Here is a 26448-nt window from a genome sequence, read left to right as displayed (position 1 = left end):
GGCTTATATAATCCCTTGCACCAACCTTCAAAGAGCAGGGTTCAATAAGAAGGGTGCTATCAGTGGAGTCCAGAGCAATCAAGAATTAAACAGGAAGACGGTAAGACTACCTAGACTCCACCTCCCAGCTTTGCCACTAATTTGTTATAAGCCCGTTTTCTTCACTGAGTCTCAGTGTCACCATTTGTGAGAGGAGGGATTGGAATGGCATTATTTCCAGCCCTTAAATCTACATGGTTCCATGTTTTATAAGAGAATTATTCTTTCTGAAACTTGAGCCTTGGGCCAGGAGTCCAAAGGTAATTATATACTGGCTCCAAAATTCTGGCCTCCAGTTGTGTTTGGGTAAAGTTGACTCTTCTGTTTCTGGCCTCCATTAAAGCACGGTTATTAGCAGCTGTTTTTTAGCTTTATAGATCTTTGAAGTATGTGGTAGTCAGAATATCTGTAGATGATAGCAAGCCAAGATTTTTGAAACCTTTAGGGGATAAGAAATTGTAGAAACTTAAGCCATAATTATGGTATTAATCACTACCATTGCGTCATTATCCTCCAAAGCCAAGGGGAGTTATACTTGCTAAATTTAAAAACAATAAAGGCATGTTGTGATTTATGAAAACACACAAAAAGCCCTCAAAAAACGCCAGCTTGTTTATTTTACTTAATATTTGCAATACAACCTAATGTATTTGTGTAGTGTTTTTGAGAGGACTCCTGGGTAATTTTTCACGCTAAAGGTTAGCCAAAAGCTGACAGATGTCTTTACTCAACAAGGCCAGGTTTTACAGTGCAATGAGCATTACTTGTATCATTCTTGCCTGTTCTCTTACCCTATGTCAGAGCATCTGGAATGTCCAGCCACTTCAGAGTTGAAATTGCTTATATTTTTGTACTAATTTGGGGTTCCTTGAACATTACATCATTGAGTGCTTATTAAACACCTTGTATGAACTCACTCTTGCAGAGACACTATGAAATAATTACAGTGAAATATGCAGTATTCTCTATTAATAATAAATACAATTTGTTGAGGAACTATTATACCTACAGTAACTCACCTAATTTAACTCTCACAACTCTATCAAAAATATATTAATAACTCCAGTTTATAGAGAAAGCAAACCAGATCAGAGAGTTTATGTAACAAAATCCTAAGTTTTTTCCAATGTGGTAGACGCTTTCAATCAAAAATGTTTTTTGAATTCAAATCAAAATAAATCTATGGATGCTGGCACTTAAATTATAATGACAAGAAATAGAAATCAACTAGGGCTAGAGTAATTGAAGAAAATGGGAAAGTATTTTCAAAGTGCTGAAAAAAATTGGTTGGTTAGATTGTATTGTCAGCAAAACCATCCTTTAAGAATCAGGCTGAAATAAAGACATTTTATGTAAACAATGAATAGATTATGAATAAATTCTCATAAAAGAAACTTGGAAAGGATGTACATATGGAAAAACATATTCCCAGTAATAAGGTCCATGATGCAAAGAAACAGCAAACATTTGGTCGTACCCAAACAAACGCTGAGTATCTGAAAAACAGTAATAGTGTCTAATTTGAGGAGAAAAAGTAAAAACCATCCAAGATGCAACTTAAATACTGGACAACAACAGCACGTGTATTGGGAAGGAGTGGGAAGAGTAAAAGTATTTTAAAGTCCATGGTGTTATTCAGCATGGGAACGAAAATAATACGTGTTAACTGAGGACTTAGTGTAAATTATGTATGTAATTATTAGCATAACCACTAAAACACTAGAAAGAGGAGATTAAATTAGAGCACATATGTTTAAATCCCCCAAATAAAGCAAACAAGCCAAAAACAAAATCTACCAAAACAGGAGAGTAAGATTCTCGGGCCAGAGCAAGGATGAGTAAGGCAAAAGGATGCTTTGTAATCAACAGGAATCTACAGAGGAGAACTTATCCGTTCAAAAGCCATTCAAGGAAGATAGCATATTGACCAACAGACCTCCCTTTGAAAGAATACTGTGCAGTGGGGCGTCCAAGCTCTCGTAGCTGAGGACCAGTTCTTAGGAATATAAACAATATAAATCTTCCAGTTAAAACTTGCCAGAGAGATCAGCCTACATTAGTAGTTCTCAAATGTAGGACTCAAGATTATACTTCCAAACATACTGACTCAGTAGGGCTGTTTTCATCACAAATCCCCAGAGATAATAAAGTGGAAGACTTGAAGACCACATTTGATAGTCACTATTCTGCATGAGAATACTGAAGTTCCCCGGCAGTACTATTTCTCAATACAAATGAATACCGAGGTGCTTGGTTTATATCTCAATCTTCGGCAAAATTTGAGAAGAGAAAAAAGAGTGTACATTCATTTGAGTTTGAATAAGACATTACTCTTCACAATGAAAAAAAAAAAAAAAAAAAGGATTTCTTGGCTTAAAACAACAGACCTGTGTACATTTGCTAGTTAATGTCTGTGAGTCTAATACCTCATGGGAGGCAGCCCACCTGGTCTCACCTGGTGACACCCAGCCCACAGTTCCTGCCATTTTTCTCATTTCAGCAGGACTGGGTAGGAAAAGAGGTTCTGCTAGTAAATCAAGGCCATCTTATTGAAGCCCCCAAGTCCCAATCTCAGGAGGTAGAGAAGAGTCAAACCTCAGACATTCACAGAACTAAACTCTTCTTCAGGGGAGAATACAGTTCAGAATTTATGACTTTGATACAGACAGATAAATCGAACCCTTTCTCTGAGCACTAATTCCTACAAAATGCAGGATTTTTTTTTTCTTGTGGAAAAATTGATTTTAATACATTTAATCAATTTAAAAATTGATTTAATACATTTTAATACATTTCTTGTGTAGATTCCTTTAGTCAATCACATATTCATTTACTTTCATATTCACTTCTCCTTCCTCACCCATATGTATTCATTCATTTGTATTCATTCACATATTCCTGTATCAACTTATATTTTATCAAGTCAGTCATTAACTAATTCATGACTCTCAGTCACGTGATCATTTATGTTTTCACAGTTTTTCAGTTTTCTCATCCTTTGATTCTCCAGTTCATGTATTTGTTCACATCTTTTAATTCATTTCTTCATTCATTTAACACACACACACACACACACACACACACACACACACACACACACACACACACACACACACACACACACACACACACACACACACACACACACACACACACACACTCTTCCTGCAAGTTTCCTCTCTGCTAGAGCCACAAGCAGAGATAAGCAATGCACCCGTGACTCCTTCTCAAGCTTTGAATTATTTCCTTTGGCTTTGTCTTTCCCAGATCTCCACCTAGAGAATGCACTGGAGAGTCCATTCTGTAGCTACAGGCTTCTTAGTTCATACACAGGGACAACATTTTTAGCAGCTTCTAGATGTCAGTCAGGCCAGACTTGTATCAAAATTCTGTTTCTTTGCATCAGACATTAATCAGCCCAGAAACTTCAACCTAGTTTTAGGGCTCAGGTTTTTCCTTCCTACTTAGGGAAAGCCCAGTTCCTTACTGCTGGGTGTTACCTCCCTGTGAGTCTCTGCTACTCACATAAAACACTTCCCTTCTGACACTTCTCATCACCAAATGTGTGGAGACTTTTCCCCACACCAAGCGATTCTCTGCAACACCGGCTTGGTGTCCTGCAATTTAATTCAGTTCTGACGTTATTTATCTGGAGGTGGCTTCAGATCCCACAGATTAAGGACTCAGTCCCACAACACTGCCTTCCCTGACACCCATACGCTTCAGACACCCTTTGCAAGCCCGGTTTATCACCTGTGCTTCTGACCAATTGGCTATAGGTGGGAGTTTCCATTTGATTAATTTGCTAGAGCAGCTCACAGAACTCAGGGAAACACTTACGCTTTCCAGTTTAATACGGGATATCATAAAGGATACAGATGAACAGCCAGATGAAGACATACATAGGGTGAGGTCTGGGAGGGTCCCCAGTGCAGGAGTTTCTGTTGCTGTGGAGTTGGGGTGTATCACCCTCCCAGTGTGTACGTGTTCTGCAACCCCCATGCTCTCTGAACCTTGTCATTTTGTTTTTTTATGGAGCCTGCCTTACATAGCCATGATTGATTAACCCATTGGACATTGATGATTGATTCAACCTCCAGCCCCGCTTCCCCCGCTTAGAGATTGAGGGGTGGGAGGTACTGAAACTTCCAACCCTTTAACCTTGTGGTTTGTTGCCCTGGAAGCCAGCCCCCTTCCTTAGGTTACCTAAGGGATTTTGGAAAGTCACCTTATTAACATAACAAAATAAATCTTTATGGCTCTAATCACAGGAAAGGCCAAGGGTTTTAGGAGCTCTGTGCCAATAAGAGGGTCTAAGACCAAATATATATATATATATATATATATATATATATATATATATTTCTTGTTATAAATCAAAATATCACAGCCTCACAGGGCTCTTGCCCCTGCCTTAAATGAGTGGGTCTTGATCATGACCTTGGTGGTGGCTGTGTAGTCCCTGAGTTCTAGTATTTTCTTAGCCTTCAATTGATCTATGTCAAATGAAAAGTGTTTACCCTAACTCCCTCCTCCATGATTATAATTATAATATATTATGTTATAATCCAGTACAAATGACCATTGGCTTGGTTAAGCTCAAGTCTGTACTCTCAAAGTGCAAAGTGTTTTTCTTAATAACCCACACAACTGGTAATTGTTTAATATTTGTCTTTACTGCTACGGAGTGTCAGGAGGGGAAGATTTCTCCTCTACCCTTCTTGGTTCTTTGGCTGGATTAATTAAATTGACACAAGACAGATTAACAGGTGAAAAAAACAAATTTAACTTGTATGTATGGAGGTGTCAGAGAAACAAGACCTCCAAAGTGACCAAAGCAGGCTATTTATATAAATTATTTTAACAATTATTTGTGAAGATTTAACAAAACACAGGGGTTTGTGCTTAGGGTTGCAAACTAATGAAGAAGTAACAAAGTTTGTTTATACAGTTTTCTTAGCCTTGAATTCCCTAACTCTGGTGATAAGGATGCTTTCTATCCTCCTGGGGTAGGGAGGGTTCCTTCAGATGGGAGATCTATTTCCTGCTTTCAGGGGCAAAGAAGAGGTTCAGAGTATTGTTGTTGTTGCTGTTTTTAATAGCATTTCACCCCACACCAGCTGTAACTGGTGTCAGTATGCCACTGTGGCATATCTTGGGGTAGGATGTCCTGACCCCCAGCAGGAGTAAGTGCTGTGATGATGGTAACTTAGATGGTGCTATTCATCAATATATCCCTAGCCACTGGCGTAGTGTTTGGCTACATGAATATTTTTCACAGATATAAGAGTAGCGTGTGTTGTAATTGAGTAGATGCAAAGGGTCTAGGGATAGAAGATGTGGAAGAAATTCAGCATCTGAGGGGTGGGAGTGATGGGGAGGATGCACAAAGGACATGACATTTCAGATGTGCTTTGAACATTAGTAGGAGTTTGCCAGGCAATGGTGTGTGTGTGTGTGTGTGTGTCTGTGTGTGTGGTTCCTGGTAAAGGAAACTGCATTTTCAATGATACAGAAGTGAAACAAAAGGGTAGCTCGCTGTTGGTAAGTGAGGCTGGGAAGACAGGCAGAGACCAAATCATGCAATGTGTAATCCATGTTGAGGATCTTGGACTGAATTCTGAGGGCAAAGGAGTGGCAAAAAGGGATTTACAGATGGAAGTAAACTGGACGGATTAATTTCTTAAAAATTTTATTTTGGGAAGATCACCAGTGACCAAAGCAAGACAAGATAAGGAGTTACAGCTCAGAAAAGATACTATTTTGTCTGTTGGGGAATGTTGTCAGAGACTAAAAGCAGCTTAATGGGACATTGTGAGCCATGCTTGTATCTAAGAACCACATTTCAGTCGTAAGGATGGGATCCATACTCTGTTTTACCTTGCCTCACCTCTCAAATATGTCAATCCGTACATCCTATCAATGTCACTCCCTAAATTTCACCACCTTCTCTTTATACCTACTGCCATTTCCCTGGTTCTGACTCCCATCATCCCTAACCTGAGCTATTGCTACCACTCCTACACTATTTTTGTTGCCGGTTAGATCTTTCCCACTAATCTGTGTCCCCCACTGGTTGTTAGAGTGAACATGAATGGCTTCTTTCCTGTTTAATATTTTCCAATAGCTGCCCGTCCCCTAGAAGATCAAGTCTAAACTCCATAACGCACCTTGTTTTACAGTGATGTCTCAGGTGGCTTCTCCAGCACAATTTCCTCCATCATTTGATTATTGTATTTTCAAAAAAACAGTCAAATCACCTAATTAGGAACTCCTTCCTTACTGTCTGCCATAAGAAATGGCCACCTACTCATTAATATCATTTTTGTATCATGCACACGTCTCTTATTATACATATTTCACTGTGTTGATATTCATTTGTGTGCACCTACCAATTCTGTCCTCCTTGGAGGAAAACTATATCTTATTATTTGTAAACACTGTCTGTTTAAATAGATGTCTCCCCTTCCTCCAATTTTTTTTAATGAGCACATAAATGAACAATGATTAAAAAAATGAAAAGAATGAATCAAAATAGAGAAATTGGGTCAGGTTCAACTAAGGTATTAAAAAAATCATGGGTTCTGGCATTTTTGAGCAGAGTAATATTTTCAGCTTCTTGGAAAGGTGCAGAAGACCTTTTACTCATTATTACTCATCCATTATGAATTTTACTATTAAAAATATAATATGGTCTGATGGTTTTACTGTTGATCAACTCTAAGCATATATCTATTAATCCTTAGGGAGAAATGACTCACAGTGTTTCCAGTTATGCGGCCAGAAAGTACTTTGATTGGATAGTCACTGGGGTCAGGCCTGGAAGAGCTGAGAAATCCCGGTGTTTTCCCTCTATTCCCTACTAGCTTTTTGAATCTAATGAGAGCTACTTGGTCTCATCCTCCTATAAGGTAACTGTGGGTTCTCAAAACCAGATTAGGTGGGAAACCCTTCACAAACTGGGACTAATGACCTGAGAAATTCTATGACCAATGAACTGGGGACTTCTTCAGGTGCAATGGAGAACGTGGAAGCCAAATAGGAAATGAGGAAAAACAGCTGAAAGTACTAAGAGAACGTGAGAAGGAAGGGTTGACGTGGCTGTGAGGATTAGCAGGTCTCTAGGAGGGTAACAAAATTGAGAGAATTGGGAAGAAAAGGCAATTTGGTGTGGAATTTTAGGATTGCATGAGTGCATATTCTCGCATATCCTCTCTATGACATTCTGGAGTTGATACTGGCTCCTACAGGCAACTGGTCATTGAAGATGGACAAAGGATGTAGTCAGACGAGAATTACTCAGACTTGTTATGTGGAAGGTGCCCTACCCACTGCTGGAGGTCAATCTGTAGAAAGACTTTACATTGCCCTAAGTGACCTTTCCAACAACATAAGAGGTAGCTACAGCCATCCCCCATTTATAAGTAAGAAACACTGAACTTGAAAGAGGTTCAATGGATGGTTCTCACCTAGAAAGTGAGAACTAGACTATCCCAGAGAGTCTGACTAGAAGAAAGGACGGGGAGGGCAGTGTTTTCATGAATTAGTTTTTTCTTCTGCCTATGACACAATGAATCCTAAAAAGATGTTACATTTTTCCTTTCTGAGAGATATTACTGGCATGATGGAGAAGGATGCAGAGAATGGCATTGATCTGTTGGCCTTAACGGTGCTGTGGGGTCAGAAACTAACTGCTCCAGTGTTGTTGTTCTGTGTGACTTGGAGCCCGTCTTTCTCAATACCCCTGGATTCTTTCATCCTAAAAGGAGCTCACAAGGCATGACTCACTCCATCTTTAAGGCTGTTCCAAGAATTGGGGATGTTCCCAGCTTACGTGGGATTATTGTCAAAAGAAGTGTTTTTATTTTCATGTATTCATTCTGTTACTTAGCTAATGCTGATCTGTTATCGTCACTGTAGCAAATGCTATGGAGACTCGACAAAAATATGGTTGGTGTGATATAAATTGATAGGAACAAAAATATAGAATATTTTAGGCACCAAAGATGACTTTTAGTTTGAATTGTATAATTTAATATCCCAAAATGACTTTGTACAACTTTGAAATCTTCCCATCACTGTGCATTGCATAACTACAATATGTATCAAATCCAGAGTACAAGATTTTTCTGAATTAGCACTCAATAGGTTAATGTAACTATAGAATATAATAGAGTAAGCAATACTATAACTCATGTATTGCTGTTTAATTTACTGTCTTCATTGAGACCCTAATTTTAATTAACTTTACCTATGAACCTTCTCCTGCAGATAGAACTGAAGTGAGACAAGCACACACGTCACAATTCATAAAATCATGTAAAAAATTCACTACATTCATTGATACTTTGAAACCCATACATTAGTTAAGAACCTGTGAGCTATGGTAATCCTTCCAGTTTACGGATGAAAAATTGAAGCCCATAGAGGTAAATTGATTTTCCACAAAACACTTTGCACGTAACCACAGGATCCAGAATTTGAACTGAGTTTGAGTTTAATAATTTTTCAGTTGCATTTTGCCCGTTTTCTTAGCTATAATATTTTACTTCTTTAGCATGTTTGCATTCCCTGGAAAAAAAAAATTTAATCGGAGAAACTTATGGGAAACAGCACAATATTTAGGTGACTGAGAAGCAAATAAGAAATGATAATCAATTAAGATAGAATTTTAACAGATAATCCAAGCTGTATGCAGAAATTTGAGGCATTAGTCTCACTTCTACATCCTTTGGATGTGGAATTTTACAGCAGTGGCCCTGCGTATGAATGTTTTCAGTGCTCTATTCATGTGTCAGCTCTAGAACTTTTTGGACTTTGTTCTTAGGTGCCCATGACAGAAACCCTGGAGATACTCTTGCTTACTGACTTTCTGCCAGGGCTGACCACCAGCGTGACTTGGAGATGTTTCTCCAAATGTAAATGATTAAGTCCCACCTGTGAAGATTCTGATTCACAAGATCACAATGGCTTGAGCATCCTTAGAAGCTCTCACCCAGTAACTCTTTGAATAGACCTAATTGAGAAACAATCCAAGAACACACACCCCTCTTTTCCATTTTGCAGGTAGCAGAATGGAAACCCGGAGAGGTAAGAGTCTTTCCAAAATTCACAGAGTTTATTTAGCCTATTGCTCAAGAACTCCACAATGGGAACTGTAATGATCACATGACCCTTGATGTTCTGGTCTCTCAAGATCATGTCCGGATACAGAAACACACAGGATACAGAAAAACACAGGATTCTATGCATTTTCAAAAAGTATAAGTGGGATTTTAGCCTAGGTCTACAGATACGTATAGGTAACCTACTTTGTCCTACGGATTACGCTATCTTCTTCTCTAGTTTTCCCTCCTTGGCAAATGACAGTTGATGCTGGGCCTCTACAGGGGTCTCAGGAGCGGGTGATAAACCAAAGGGAAACTGAAGCCTGAGTCCTGGATGGCATTTCCTCCAGAAAATAGTGACCATCCAGAGCATGAAGTTCCATGGGACAAAAAGAGGCAGCTGCCACCCTAGCAATAACAGGTCAATCCTCGTGGTCAGGAGCAAAGAATAAGAGGCAGAATTGAGGGAGATTTCTTAGGCTGAAGGCACACAGGAGGAAGGAGACTTTCTTAAATCTATGCCAGCCCTGAAAGTTGCTCTCAGATGACTGAGCCTATGTGAAGAGCACCGAGAACCAGAGATAAATAAGGAAAAAAATAGTTCTACTTTCAAGAAATCACATTCTGCTTTGATACATATGTACAATGAACAGTGTTGCGGGTTACTTAACAAAAGATTTCTGGTGAAGCTCTTCAGAGTAGGCGATGCCTGAGTATCATTGTGGAGGATGTTTCGTGGTTTACCATGCAGACATGGGTAGCAGAACGAGGGCATTCCTGGCAGAGGAAAAGCATATGCAAACTACAGAGCAGTGTAGCAGGAGGATATACTAAGAGAGCTACAAGTCAGGGCTTGTGCTAAGAGTTGAAACACAAAGAGAATTGTTGAAGAATGGAGAGGTACCTGGCTGATGTCTCACGAACCACTTAAATGCCATGTGAAGACATTCCCTCTGCTTCCTGTAAACCACTGACTGGCAAGAATGTGGTGTAAGCTGCACTCCTCCACAATGACAGAGCTGCTTTGGGAAATGTTAAGCTCCCTATGGTCGTCAGTATTCAGGGTTTTTAAGCATCAGACTAAAATTTAGATGACTTCAAAGATCCTTTTCCAGCTATAAGATAGATATTCTATAATATCTATTTAGGCATGGTGGCCTTTCAAACCAGACATCACTCTTGTGGATAAGATGAGAATGAAAAAGAAGAAATAAAAATAAAGATATAATGAGGTATAGGAGCAGCGGAAGATGCTTAACGTCAGCACTGGAATGGATGGTAACAGGAATAGGGGCGAGAAAGCTAGTCCAAAACACTTTATCCTGCCTGAATACTCAAAAGTCTCTTAACCGTTCTATCCCATTTATTCTTGTTTCTCTCTGATCCAAGATCATACAGACATCTGGCATGTACTGAAGCCTGGGTAATTTTAATGAAAGGGAAACCAGGTGATGCCATCTCTCTACCCTCAATACTTTAATAGCTCCCTATTATTCTTCATGACCAAACTATTTCACATGGGCTGCAGAGACTTTCGTGGTCTGCCCATGTCTGTCTCCTCAGGCTCATTTTTGCGACCAGATTCCCCTATATTAGAGTGTCTCAGCGTTGGTACTATTGACTTGTCGGACTGGATAATTCTTTGGGGCTGCCCTAGGATACTTAGTAGCGTCCCTGGTCTCTACCCACTAGATAGTACTCACTCCCAGTTACGACAACTAAAAATTTCTCCAGCTTGCCTAATGTCCCTGGGGTTGGGGGAAATTCCCCTGGTTGAGAACTACCGGTCTGGACCTTTCTTTTCCAGGTACCTGTTCATTCAAATGTACCATGCTTCCTCTCATTACAAGACTTCTGAAATCACCACTTCCTTTCTCTGAAATAATCTCCCTCTCCCGACCCCTATGCCAAATTATTAATGTCTAATCATTGCTTCTGTCCAAGTGCAATCATTACTTCCTCCATGGAGCCTATACTGGTCCACCAGTCACAGTGCTGTAATAACCCTTTCCTTTAGGGCTGTATTTGTAGCCGTATGTTCATCACTGGGATCTTCGGAATAATTTCTGACTTCCCCTCCAGGCAGTATGCTTCATAAAAACAGGACCCTTGCCTATTTTTATTTACCATTATGTCCTCTGTACCTGGCATGGTAGAAACTCAATAAACATTTATTCAATGAATGATTGAAAACTGAACAAAAGTTGCAATTATCAGGAAAGTAAAGCAGGACTTCCCAGCCTCTGAAGTCAACAACTGTTTGCTGAGCACTGATTTTGCATTAAGCAGGATGCTGAGCCCTGGGACCACAGTAAAGAATAATATACAGCCTTTGCCTAGGAGGCATAGCCTTGGGAAAGAAATTGACTTGTAAGTAGAAAGGAACGATATGGTATCCTAGGTGATCAGTGGAGGTCTGAACAACCTAAAGTTGGGTATATACAGAAGACTTCCAAGGTCTGCCTGTAGAGTGAGAAAAAGGTTTCAGAAAAAAGATAATTCTTGAGCTCAGACTAAAGGGTTAGACAGAACTGGCTAGATGGACAAGGGTAATGGGGTAGGCAGGTATTAGAACTGGTGTGATTGGTGGGAAATTAGTCACAATAATGCTACAGGTGTATGGCAGTCCAGCCAGCTGAGAATCTCCACACAGTTCTGAGAAATGAGCTTAAAGACTTAAGCAGGGATAGAGGCATGAGAATTTCTTGTGTAGGCTCAGAAGTCTGTACTTTCTCCTGGAGACAATGGGAGGTCATAGAAGGATGGCAAGCAGTGGTGTGAATCAGATGTGCAATTTCAACGTATGAGCTGAATGTTTGACCAGTAGATAGAAATACAACTTCATAACTCAGGGTCTCATTACAAATGTTTTAAAACTTTGAGTGGCTGTGGGCCTGGCACATAGCAACTTCTCAACAAGGAAAATCAGAATGCAAACTCAATATAAGGTTCAAGAGTGCGTAGACTCTGTTCTCACCAAGAGGAGGGCAGAAGGCTTATTGCAACCAGTGAGTCCTTCTAGCCTCACTCCCATGAACCCATATTTATTGTTAGTGGCAAGATATATATAGGGAGGTATAGGGATCAGGAGGCCAGTTCTAGACTTCAGAGAAAAAGAGGCAAACATAGGCATTTTCTGGACACTGCAGCATTCTGAAACCTGATGATTGAGTGTTTGTTTTCCCATTGTCTGCATTTCTGCCTAGTCCTCCAACATGAATAATTGTCAAGGTTTTGCTAGGCCAAAGTATATTCCAGAGAAATCGGATCTGCAATTTTGCAGAATTTCACAATGCCTTTTTGCAGTCCTGTGTCAAATTGTTTGTTTAAATCTAGTTTATTTTACCTTCTTGGTCCTGGACGTACTATCAGCTGAAATATTTATATCATTGCCTCTTAGGAGTTGTGCATTTCCCTTGTTCTGTGAAAAAATGTGCTGACCTGTTCTATGTGTATATGAGTAATTGTTTTTATTTTAATTACTTGAGTGCCTGTGGAAGGAGACTGCGTTGTCTGGCCCATTCTCTCCTTGACCGTTTCTTGTCTTGCTTTCATTCACTCCCTTTCGCGGAGAAAATTCTTGCTCTCATCACCAACACTGTCTTTGGAGACCATTTGAAGTTGAAATCTTCATGCTAGATCTAGCCTTTTGAAAGGAGATGTGGGAATCATAAAGATAAACGTATCTTACCACACAATGCAGAAATCCCCTTCTCCCAGCCAGGCTCCAGGATGCTGGAATTAAAAAAAAAAAAACAACCAAAGCACATCCTTGCTGTTGTTCAGATCTCAGTTTTGAAAACAAGGTCCCCACACAAGCATACACACACATTCCTTATTACATATAGCGTTCTGTCCTCAACTCACCCCCTTCTGACCTCATTCATTCATTCAACACAATTATTGAATATTCATGGTGTGCCAAGCAGTGAGCAAAACAGGCAAGTCTCTGCCCTCACAGAGACCACAGTCTGACGTAGAAAGCAGACAGTGCAGCAGTTACTACCATCATGGGGGTGGGGGGAGGAAACTCTACAAAAGGGGGTGCTATCTGGTTCCAGGGAGTCATGGAAATTATGCCAGGAGAAGTGATATTCAAGCTGAGGAAAGAGAGGAATGGGTGGAGGAGACTAGCACCAGGGAGGAAAAATGTCCCAGGTTGGAGCTGGAATAACATTTGGTGAGAGATTCAACTAGGGAGGTAAGGACCTAGATGGTATCTTTTAAAAATCTGGCTTCTACAACCATATGGTCAGACATACTTGTGCTCAACACCAGCTCCAACTCATCAAAGCTGTTTGATCTTGAGCAAATTGCTTAACCTATCTACGACTGACTGTCATTATTAGTCATTATTAGTTCATAGGGTGGATGTAAAGGTTGAATAAGTTAGAACATGTACGTTGTGTACACACTGGCTGACACATGGTAACATCTTGACAAATAATAGGTTGTGTTGTGATTATCATCATTATTACGTATTAGTATCTCATCTTCACTATGTCTTCATTATCTTTTCCACTGTTTTTTGGTTATTGTTGTTGTTGCCCCCTCGAGTCAGGTGATTTGGGATCAACATGTTTCTGGAAGCTAGCCAACCCTGGATCCCCTGTCTACCTATCTTCTCTCCTTCCCTCTCCATCTTTCTTTTCCTTTTCCTTTTCCTTTTCCTTACCTTCTCACTCCTATGGTTGACACCCCACCATGGTTGGGCCCCAGGAACTGGACAATGGGTAATATAAAATAATGGAGTCCTGTGTATTATTAACTTCGTGCCAGGACCATGCTAAGAACAATTTCTATGCATAGTTCAGTTGGAAATTCACGTTAGCATGCTCTACCACTTATGAGGGAAAATGAGCAGAGCATAAATTATGGGTAAAATAATATTTCTCACTTAGCTGTCAACATTGAAGAGATGTTTCCATTTAACTTTGGTAATGTTTCTCAATTTCTCTGCCTTTCCATATTCATACTGCCATACCTAAAGTTAGGATTCATCTCTCATCCAAACTAGTGTGATATCATCCCCAATGTGCTCTTTCTTTCACTTTCTCATTCTCTCTGACACTCTCCCTCTTCCTCTCCCCCACTTCCCCCCTCCCCCTTCTCTCCTTCCAAACTTGTCTGTTCCAATCCAGCTTCAACTGAAATATCAGAATATTCTTCCTATAATATCACACTGATCACTATATATTCATGTTTGAAAACCTTCAAAGATGTTCTATTTTCTGAATAATATGTCTATCAGGACACCTTTCACTGCAAGGAACAATAACAAACCTATCAAATTAAAAGGTAATGAGAATATATTGCTTCACTTACCTGAAAAACCCGGAGGTGATTTGAGCTTTGGGCACAATTTGATCAGGACTTTAGCTCTGTTTCTCTGTTACTCTCTTGGTTCCTGTCCAAATGTCAGTCTTATTCTCTAGCTGGCTTCTTTTATGCTGGCAACATGTTTAAAGCAGTCATAGGTATCCTAAATCCACATCACACTATCCAGCTAGAAAGAGACAAACGCAAGTCAAGGATTTCTTCCAATTGCTCCATCTTAAGCTGTGGACCCACCTAGGAAGCAATCACTGACTCTAAAGAGATGTCATAAGCTCATTGCCTTAGATTTGAGATTAACGGCATCTCTGAGTTGAACACTGTAGGAAGGCATGTGGGGTTACTGTATTCTGTTAGTTTAGGGGAATCGGTACAAACCCCTTGCCAAACAACGTAAACCATGTGGATGCAATAGAGGGTGCAACAGATACCAGAAAGGCAAACAGTGTTGCTACCCCTCACCCCCGAGGATGTCATTCAAGACCTGTCACAGTCTAGCTTCAATCCACAATTCCAAGTTCCCATCATTTCTATTCTTACATTACCCTTGTCAGACTGAATTAACTGCCCCAAGTTTCCATCTGTGCTTTTGCTCCAGATTGACTTTCTCTGTGGCATGCCAAGCTCCTGCCATTCTTCGCCACAGAGAACCCTCCCTATCCTTTTAGACCCACCTTGAATGCTCTCTCCTCATGGATCCTATGATACTTTCCTCCCTCTCTCTTCAGCTGTAGTGGAGTAAAAAACACTGAATTTGCCATCATCCAATTTGGGCTTGCCTGCTGGAGCTGTCCTGTCTTCAGACAGTGGCTAAGACTGTCTTGTTTCTTTGTCTCTTTCTCGTTTCTTAAAGGACCTGCTCTCTGTCTTTCATTTTCTTATCCAAGAAAGTACCAGTGCTTTGTCTTGGGACATTTCTCTTTAGGTCAATATGTCACCTCTTATTTAAATACCTAAACCCTACTGAGTGAAATTTTCGAGCTAAATTTTTGGAAAATCTGGAGGGCTTATTTTTTCAAAGGAATAGTCAAAGAATTATAAGCTAATAACCTATACATTATTACTTAAGTGCATAAAAACTAATGAAGGCAGGCTACGAAAGTTACAATTCACCATACGTATGAGGTATTAGTATGTATTTTCCTCTCATTTGCAAGTAAATCTTGTTCTGCAGAACACCTGTATTTCTGCGAAGCCATTTGTAAATCAAATATCATATTCTCATTTACATACATTTTAATTATAGAAATGAACTGTATGAATTTTAAAAATATTTTTAGTCACCTCTAATATCTCATCTCCTTGTCAACTCATCAATAAACTGTCAATACATACAGATTGTTCCTGACTTAACAATGGTTTCACTCATGATTTTTTGACTTTAGGATGGTGCGAAAGCGGTATGTATTCAGTAGGAACTGTACTTTGAATTTTAAATTTTGAACTTTTCCTGGTCTAGGAATATGCTCTCTCGTGATATTGGGCAGTGAGAGCAGCCGCAGCCCCCCATCAGGCACACGGTCATGAGAGCAACCAACCAATACACGTACACCATTCTGGACTCATACAACCATTCTGTTTTTCACTTTCAGTACAGTATTCAGTACAGTATTTTGATTTCCTTTCGGGATAAATAAAGACATAAGTAAATTGACATGAGGGCATTATGAGACAAAATTATGGGTGCAAGATGTCAATTCCAATTGTGAAGTAAGGACATTTCAAGAACTCAGGGTTACCTTTTATGTCAATTCCAAACATTAGAGATAAATGACTGTGAACAGCTTTAATCATGCTTTTAAAGATGTGAGAATTTATATGGCTTTTGATATCTTTCCTTTTTGTGGACTACACTGTTTTTCTGGCAGTATCAATTTTACCCGTAATCCTGAAAAGCAACTAAATATCTAAGATCTTATTCACAAAAGTCAGTATAACATTGGGTTAAAAGTGCAAAACTGGGGACTTCCCTAGTGGTGCAGTGGTTAAGAATCTGCCTGCCAATGCAGGGGACATGGGTTCGAGCCCTGGTCTAGGAAGATCCCACATGCCGCGGAGCAACTAAGCCCGTGAACCACAACTGCTGAGCCCACGTGCCCCAACTGCTGAAGCCTGCACTCCTAGAGCCCATGCTCCGCAACAAGGAGAAGCCACTGCAATGAGAGGCCCGCGCACCGCAACGAAGAGTAGCCCCTGCTCGCTGCAACTAGAGAAAGCCCGCATGCATCAATGAAGACCCAACACAGCCAAAAATAAATAAATTTTTTTTAAAAAGGTGCAAAACTAGAGGGCAAGAACATGCCTCCATCAAATGATGGGAGCTGTAGAAAGGACATAGGAGTCAATTTAAAGAAGTTCCCAGTGGCCAAATCTGGGATGACTTGGGCAATAAATAGAAGATGAGATTATTGCATTATAAGCCATGAAAGAAAATAAATGTCCATAAGTCAATGCTAATGTAATAAATGAAAAAGTGAATGAATGAATGAGTGAGTCCATAAATGGAGGAAAGGGGTCACTCTTCCTTATGGTGAAGGAATGCATTAATTTTCTTTTTTTTCTGTCTTTATAAATGCTTTATTGATGTCTAAACCCATACATAGATAGAAACCGTGTACATACATGAGAGATATCAATCACTTTTCCTATCAGGCCCAGCCCTATTGTGATGGAATTGTCCATGTCAAACACACAATTTCACTATCTCTGGCCAAGAGACACCTAAGAAACATTGAGTCTCCCCAATTTCCAGCTTTCCTGTTCTCATAACTTTGTTTCTTGTCTTTTTTTTTTTTTTCAACTATAAGGTATAACTAAGCTACTGATACAAGAAGAGTCCAGAGGGGAGGGAATATTTTTAAACCATGTCAGTCTAACATAGTGGTCACGTTCTGGGGACCCTTAAGCCAGATAGAGCATGCAGATATGTTGGCCTCTGAGTGTTAATTTTTTTTCAGATTTTTTTTTTTTTTTAATATTGGAGTATAGTTGGTTAACAGTGTTTTGTTAGTTTCAGGGTACAGCAGAGTGATTCGGTTATATGTATACTTGTATCTATTCTTTTTCAAATTCTTTTCTCATTTAGGTTATTACAGAATATTGAGCAGAGATCCCTGTGCTATACAGTAGGTCCTTGTTGGTTATCTATTTTAAATACAGCAGTATGTATACGTCAGTCCCAAACTCCTAATCTATCCTTCCCCCCGCCACCCTTCCCCCCGGTAACCATAAATTCATTCTCTAAGTCTGTGAGTCTGTTTCTGTTTTGTACATAAGTTCATTTTATCATTTTTTTTAAGATTCCACATATAAGCGATATCATATGATACTTGTATTTCTCTGTCTGATTTACTTTGTATGATAGTCCCCAGGTCCATCCATGTTGCTGCAAATGACATTATTTCAGTATTTTAATGGCTGAGTAATATTCCATTGTATATATGTACCATATCTTCTTTATCCATTCATCTGTTGATGGACATTTAGGTTGCTTTCATGTCTTGGCTACATTGGGGTGCATGTATCCTTTCAAACCATGTTTTTCTCTGGATATAAGCCCAGGAGTGGGATTGCTAGATCACATGGTAGCTCTATTTTTAGTTTCTTAAGGAACCTCCATACTGTTCTCCATAGTGGCTGTAACTGTAACAAATTGCCACAAATTTAAAAGGTTAAAAACCACAAATTTATTTTAAAATTTAAAAGTTTATAATTCTGGAGGTCAGAAGTCTGAAATGGGTTTCAGTGGACTAAAATCAAGTTGTTGACAAGAGTGCATTCCTTTCTGGAGGCTCTGTGGGACAGTCTGTTTTCTTGCCTTTTCCATGTTCTACAGACTTCCAGCATCCTTAGGGGGGAGTACCAGTCCCCCCCCACAATGTCATTAAAGTCAGGAATGGCCAGTAGAATCTTTCTCACATCACATCATTCTGACACTAACTCTTCTGCCTCCTTCTTCCTCACTTAAAGGACCTATGTGATTACACTGGACCACCTAGATAATTCAGGATCATCTCCTTATTAGCAACTATAATTCCATCTGCACTCTTATTTCTTCCTTGCCATGTAACATTATAATTCACAGGGGTTTAGTATGTAAATGTCTTTGGGGGAGGGAGTTATTATTCTGTGTATCACAAACAATTACACTTAATAAATGTAAAAGGAATGATGTAAATAGAAAATTACCATTTGGCAAAACTATTGTGATAATTATTGTATGCATCCGTGGATACTATATAGTTAGGGATGATGAGAAACAGAACATTTGAATAGTTTCAAAGGGCTCCCCACATGATACTTACTAATTGCAAATGGAGTTACTTTCCATGCCTAAACATGGCAGATACCACCATAATCAGGTAACTAGTGAGCTATATATGTATAATTGGAGTTCCCAAAGACAAGGAGAGAGAACAAAAAAAGTATTCGAAGAAATGACTGAAAATTATCCACATTTGATGAAAACTATAAACCCACATATCTGAGAAGCACAGCAAACCCTTAGCGGAAGAACTATGAAGAAAACTACACCAAAGCATATCACCATCAAATTTCTTAAATCAGTGTTAAAAAAAAAAAAATCTGAAGAGCAACAGAGGGAAAAAAAAAAAAAACACACATTAAAAACAGAGTGTCAGAGACAAGTTTAACACTGACAACTCCTCAGGAAAAGTGGAACTCTGAACACAACAAATGAACATTATTAAGGATTGAATGAAAGAAAAAAGCCAATCTTCAATCTGGAATTTTATAACCAGAAAAAATATTTAAAAATTTAAAGCAAAATGAAGTATTGTACAGACAAAAAGAAAGCCGAATGTACTCATCTCTAGCCAACTACCTCTGGAAGGCATGTCTTTAAAAAATCCTTTGAGCAGAAAATAATGCCAAAGGGAAATTTGCCTCTATACAAAGGAGTAGACAATATTGGAGGTGGTAAATATATGCGTAACAGTAAATATTTGTATCCAATTTTATTAAATTTAATTCAAATATAATTAAATGACTTTGGTTTCCCACCAAGAAGGAAGGAGTAACATATTTACCTTACTCCATTGAAACGAAAAGCAAGCAGAAAATATGAACCAGTGGTTTTGAAGACATCAGGCAATGAAGGGCAGTGGTCCTTCAGAGACAGCAAACAAATAATGTGAGCCCTGTAATTGTCACAGCTTGCTGCCTTGAGAGAGTTTCCAGACCTAGCAGCAAGAAAAATTGGAACACAGTCTGAGCCAAAGAGACTCTCTGAGTTGAGATGGAGCTCAGAATCCCAGAAGACCAAGGTGGCTAGAATTTCCAATACAAAGTAACAGAGAATTAGCTGCATAGAGAAAGTTCTCTAAACCTATGCAGAGGGTGTCCCTCAATTTTTTTTTTTAATTGTTTATTTATTTTAAATGGCTGTGTTGGGTCTTCATTTCTGTGCGAGGGCTGTCTCTAGTTGTGGCAAGCGGGGGCCACTCTTCATCGCGGTGCGCGGGCCTCTCACTATCGCGGCCTCTCTTGTTGTGGAGCACAGGCTCCAGACGCGCAGGCTCAGTAATTGTGGCTCACGGGCCCAGTTGCTCCGCGGCATGTGGGATCTTCCCGGACCAGGGTTCGAACCCGTGTCCCCTGCATTGGCAGGCAGACTCTCAACCACTGCGCCACCAGGGAAGCCCTCAATTTTTTTTAGCTCAATGTTGTTAGGATGTTAATTCTTCCAAACTTGACCTATAGAGTCAATGCAATATACAAAACACTAGCATGGATTTTTGTAGAAATTAACAAACTGTTTCTGAAATTCAAATGAAAAAGCAAAAGACCTAGAATAGCTAAAATGATTTAAAAAAAAAAAGAAGTATGGCAGACAAACACTACTTGATATTAAGACTGCTATGAGCTGGCGTTTTTTCAGAATGCAAATATTGCTGATGCTTTGCCTCGGAGCTGACTTCTTTTGAGGTCATGTGAGCCAGAGACATGAAGACATCTGTTTCCCTTCAGGGGCCTCATCAGTAGCCGTTTTCTGTCACGAAGTTACACTCCATGTTTCCAAATACATATAACCTTGTTCTAGTACTGCCTGTCCTCAAACTGCCCTTTTCTTTCTTTCTTTTTTTCCATTCACGGGACTGCTAGAAAACATTGTAGATACCGTGAATGAAAAATATTGTCAACAACCTTCCACAGTAGGTAGATGGATGATAGGTAGACAGGTCGGTATATACATAGATCTAGCTGTCTTGGGGTAAGTGCAGAGAGTTGCTTGAACAAGTTGTCGTTTCTTAGCGCCAATAAAGATTCTAGACATCATGAGCCTCAGTATCCTGGAGAGCAAGTCTTCTGTTGAACGTAGTTTTCACATAGTAGCTCAAGATTTCAGTAATTATTTCCTGTAAAAGATGGGGACTATGAGATTGCTGATTTTTTGAAAATTTTATGTTACCGTGATATGACTACTTTGTATTTCTTTTATTTCTACATTACTTGAATTATCGCCTAAGCATATCCTTGCTTCTGTATATTACCATAAATCAAATTACCCCAATAATGGACACCAACAGAAACTCTAAAATAATCTTCTTATTGGATGCAAATTTAATTTAGTTCGGTTCCACAACATTTTTGAAGCCCTACTGTATTTTTGGCCCTAAGTTACAAACATAAATAGTAGTGGTTTCTCTCCACAGAAAGAAACAGAATGAAAAGGAAATGCGAATATTAACTTTCATTGCAATTTCTCCAGCCTTCAGATGTAAGTTCGTATTGCCTCTCAATTTCAGAAGGTAACTGTGAGAACCAGAATGAACCAACATGAAATAACGTGTGAATGTGTGATCTTTTCCAGGGCAAAAGCTATATAATCTAGGATAAAGAACATTGGTTTGGAAAAGACAGTTCTGGATTTGAATCTTAGTTCCACACTTCCTCACTGTGGAACTTTTCCAGGCCTCTTACACTTTCTCGGCCTCTATTCTTACATCTCTAAGATGAGGATAATTACGTCTTTCTAACAGGGCTGTTACGAAGGTAAAATGAGATAATTGATATTAAGCTTCCAGTTTAGGACAGGACAACCCAGCCAGTGTTCAGTCCAACAAATTTTCTTCCTCTAGAATGGAACAAGGGACTGTCTGAAAGGCTGCTGATCATCCAGAGAAGGGAGAAGGCTGTCAGCAGTAGAACATAACAATTTATAAATTTCTTATTTCACAACAAGCTCTGGGACATCCATCGTCCATGGAAATAAACAAACACTGAGTCTGGGGCCCGTTCCCAGCTGTGGAGTCCAATGCAAATGCACCTGAATGACTAAAGTGTGTTGCAAATGACTCACCAACCCCTGACTGCAATCTGGGTCCATCTGCTGAGCAGGGCCGACCACTCCCCCCAAAAGGGGCCCATGAGAATGTCTACAGATCATCTCTTGGAAAGAGGAAAGTTTGCTTGCTCTCAAGGTGTGTCTCAAGCCCTCATTCCAATTATTTAGCAGACTGTATGAAAGAAGCAGCCAGCTTTCCTCCAGAATCTTTAGAGCTCCTCAAGTTCCAATCCCTCTTTTAGCAAAACTGGTTTCAGGGAGGGAAGGTGTGACTTCCCCAAGGTCGCACAGACAGACATCCAGATCTCTTTTTCTTTAATCTGACACAGTTCCGCTTTGCAATGTGCTATACTCAGTAAAGTGTTTGCTGATATTTTTTCTTTGAGAGTTATAGGATGGGAATGGAATGAAAGTGATGGTGAGCATGTCCCAAATCCCTCCAGGACCCACCCAATAGCTTCACATGCTGAGGATTTTTCTGGATTCTTGGACACATGCAGTCTGATCCCTGGTTGCTAAACTACCCACACATGGCTTTTCTCTCTTCATCTGCTGTGATCTTTTGAATCCTTCTTTGCAAGAATTCAGTTACACAGTGCTGCAAGTACATACTTCCATCCACTCGCTTCTCTTAGCAGATAATGCTGATCACTGAGTCTGGCCCTTGTTCTCACTGACTCTGAAAGTTGCCTAAAATATTTTCTCATACAGTCTTCTAAACAGCGAACACACGTGGGGAACATTTCCAAAGCTACTCACTGTGCTATCACAAAGAAAGATGGACCTCCGTTAGGCCATGTTCTCCTTCGAAGCAAACTTACACGCACATACAAATGTGAAGCTAGTATAACGATGCATCTAGAGGTTTGGCACATAGAAAGTGCTCAACAGTTATTTGTTGAATGAAAGACTGAAACAACTGAATAAATGTGGTAAGTGTTAGACCCACTTTCCCAAGTACCAATCACTCTTCTAGAGGATCTTGGATATAAAAGGGACATTCCTGATCAAAGGGAACATCAAGAGATTCAGAGAGAGAGGGAACAACTGGACAAGGATTTCATTTGATTGTAATAAAAACAGAATAGTACGTAGACTTTTCAGTAGAAGGAAAATTAAAATGTCAGACGTTTGAGCAGGGATGGGATCCCATAAAACTTGTATCTACCTACTTGTCCATAAAAATCAATGTGATTTTTATGGATTTTTAATAGTTAATAACCCTTAGAACAGTTTCTAAAATGAAAGCATATGCACACCCACACTTAGGATCTTGCACATTGCATTGTTTTCCCTGTAATCAATAAAACACTGGGAAATGAAATTATCCACTTTGTCTTGTTCCTTTTTGTAGGGCTTTGAACTATATATGTTTATTATACTGTAATGTGCTGAGATAAAAGCTTTGGCTTCTTATGGCAATGACTGGAATTGGCTGCTTCTCTCACATTGAGGTGAATACAGAAATCATGGTGTCCAGAAAAAAGAGAGTGGTGGGGAAATAGAATTTGGGGGACGCTACTGACGTCTTTAATACAATGACGCTACTCCTTCTTTAATACAATGATACTTATTGTCAAGTGTGGTCAAAAGCCAATGAGTCATCTTTACAACAGAACTTGCTAAGGAATCCCAGCTGACTCAAAGGTACATTGAAGACCTATGGCAGTAACTGGCTGGGTTTTCCATTAGCGAGCCTTTCCACAAATGGCTACACTGTTTTCGTTTTGCTTTGTTGTTTTTAAATTAATTACTTAGAGAATTTTATCCTGAATTTTTAGAGAAGAGGAAGGAAAACATTTAGGCAGAAGACCAATGATAGAAATGAATGAGCGAGTTTTTATTGGAATGGTTCAGAAAAGGGAAGGGGAGTGAGCCATTGTGCTGGAAACAGAACTAAGTTTTGGAAGGCTGGCAACCTGGGCCCAGCTCACTCTTGTTTGGTAAGTCCTTCCTCTCAAAGGACCTCACTTGTGCCATCTGTAAAAATGAAGGGATTTTGTACATCATTTTGGAACATCCTTTGGCAGTATCTCCTACAGCTGATTATATGTATACCCTATGATTCAGCAATTGTACCGCTAAGTGTGTACCAACAGAAACAAGTGAACATGTGCACCAAAAGATACGCACAGCGACGTTCATATCAGTATGACTTGTAATAATAAAACTGGGAATATCCCAAGTGTCCATCAACCCTAAAACATGTTATACTTATAAAATAGAATATTATATAGCAGTGAAAAGGAATGCGCAAAGCCATGGAAATGTTGAGGAAATGTGCCAGGCGCAAAAGATTTCATGCTATGCGATGCCATTCATGTATAGTTCAGAAATAGGCAAATCTAATTCATAGTGAGAAAAGCGGTTTGGGATTGAACAGATCTGGATTGGAATCTCGTACTGGAAAATTAATGGCTGTGGGGTTTTGGGCATGTTGAATTTCCTCTCAAAGTCTCAGTTTCCCCATCTGGCGTAGAAAACACTTAACACAATGTGTTTTATATTAAAAATACATGGAAAATGGTAGTTCTTGTGGATTGTATTCCAAACTCTGACATCTAGGGTTCCTTTGAGGTACATTATTTTAAGATTAGGTAGGAATTCCTATATCTGTTGCTCTAGGTATCTATCATGTCCCCTATCACATACATTTTGGTTCTTTCTTCTTTCTTTCTTCTATTTCTCTTCCCAACCTCCTTGCTGTTCATTTTTTATTTTTCCTTTCTCCCAGTGCTTCCATCTTGGTTGCTTTTGATCTTTCTGTGGTTCTCTAAGACCCCCCACTGACACCTTCTAAAGCTCTTTCAAGACAAAAAGAAGTGGCTAAAATGTTCTCTTTATATCTCACTCTCTCAATATATCACTCTCCTGTTTTTTGTGTGTGCATGTTGCAGTCCCATGTAGATTCATGGCTGAATTCAAGGCACAAATATGTCATGGCACAAATGTTTCATAGCATGTAAGGAAAGGTAATAGCATCCTAAGGCTCATTTGACATGTTCTACTTGGACTGAAGTACTGTGAATCCTTCACTCCTCAGCCAGCCTACTGCCTTGACCACCCCTCTCACCAGGATAGATCAAGTCTCCTAAATAATTTTTTTTTTTTTTCCTCTTGGTCATGGGGACTGCCCTTACCCCTTGCAATAATTTACTGCAGTTTCTGTTCAGCAGAAAACCTTTTTAAAAAGTGTAAATCATGTCCTATCTTCTTTGTTTAAATCCCTCCAACAAAGCCCAATGGAATTGGAATAAAACGTGAGTCATCACCTTGACTTACCAGGTCTCCCATGACCCGTCTCAGTACTCACCTACTCTCATCCTCTCCCTTTGGTACAATGGCCTTATTTCTGTTTCTCGCATACATTATGCTTATACCCAACTCAGGGACTTTGTACATGCCAAGCCCCCTATTAGAAAATTCTCCCAGAAAATTTCCTGGATAGCCCCTTATAATCATTCAAGTCCAAGGATCACCTATTGAGAGAGCTTTGCCCAAGACCAACCTAGCTAAAGTAACATTTACCTTACCCCAAATTACTACCACGTCACCTTATTATATATTCTTCATAGCAATTTTCACTCACCTCATTTATGTGCCTTACTTTCTTGTGTTTACATGGTTTTTGATGTGAATGGTGCAGTGAAGGGTGTTGATGTGGTTTACAGGTGATGCCAGTGGTATTGGTGGCACAGGGAGTAGCTATTCAATAACAGTTTTTCTGTGGTCTGGGTTTTCATTACTCCTTCTCATGGTTGAATTCAATAACTCCGTGATCCAGTCAGAGGAATCCATGTGGGTAGTGAAAGGAGTATGGCCTCAGACGTCTTCCTCTCTTCATCTCTGATTCCAGCATGATCATATTCGCTGGCTTCCACTCACTGGGTAAAGCCATTTCCCAGGCTTGATCTGAGAATGAGAACTTTACAAATTTCTCTCTCTTATTTACAGGCTTTTTAGTATGATCTGAGCACAGAATTCTCTCAAAAGGAAGAATATTCTTAGCAGATTTCTAGAACATTAACATGAACACCAATAGCTGAGTTCCAGTCAGTTAACTTCTCCCTTGCATAGTATATCTTGGATAAAATAAAAACACCTTTTTGGTGCTTTGTATTTGTTTGGTTTGTTTATTTGTATTCTAATCCCGAGGAACCCAAGTACTCCCAAAGGCATTGAGAGATGACAGTTTGCTGCCTGCTGTGTATTGTAGGAAATACATAGAAGCACCATGAATGCTTAATAGATATATGTACCCCCCAAATTTGAAGTTCTTTTAAAACTTTTCAGTGCTATGTTTACTGAATATTTACTCTTAGGCAGAGACTGCATATGTTAATTCCTCCAGACCCTCTTCCCTTCTTTAAAAGCATACGTGGATTTAGGGGGAAAAAAGAAAATAACAGATTGGCATTGAGATGTAGTATAAATATTTTGGAGTTTGATCTGCACTCAAGTCTTGGTTCAACACATAGTAGCTGTGTGAGGTTGACAAATTATTTGACCTCTCTGAGCCGCAATTTCCTCAGTAGTACAATAAGACACATAATACCTGCTTTGCTTTTTTGCTCGGTTATGGAAGGATGTAAATGAGTTTATTAAATCCTTGGGAATTCAATAATTGTCATTTCTCTTCATCAGCCACAAGTTTCCACAAAA

The 26448-nt window shown here is 39.5% G+C and overlaps 1 protein-coding gene across 1 annotated transcript in view; it reads right to left on the bottom strand.

Moving 5' to 3' along the window:
* The window catches only part of LOC309664340 (uncharacterized protein), a gene marked incomplete at its 5' end in the record, with an annotated part of 388334 nt that extends 363254 nt beyond the window's left edge, over positions 1–25080 (bottom strand). Inside the window, one exon of the mRNA XM_082469519.1 lies at positions 25069–25080. Within this exon, the coding sequence (XP_082325645.1) occupies positions 25069–25080 (12 nt within the window). The remainder of the gene's footprint in view (positions 1–25068) is intronic.
* Between the last annotated feature and the right edge of the window lie 1368 nt (positions 25081–26448).

The sequence above is a fragment of the Balaenoptera physalus genome, assembly GCF_965194825.1.
Source record: "Balaenoptera physalus genome assembly, chromosome: 7".
NCBI lineage: Eukaryota > Metazoa > Chordata > Mammalia > Artiodactyla > Balaenopteridae > Balaenoptera > Balaenoptera physalus.
This window is presented reverse-complemented; position numbering and strand designations above follow the sequence as displayed.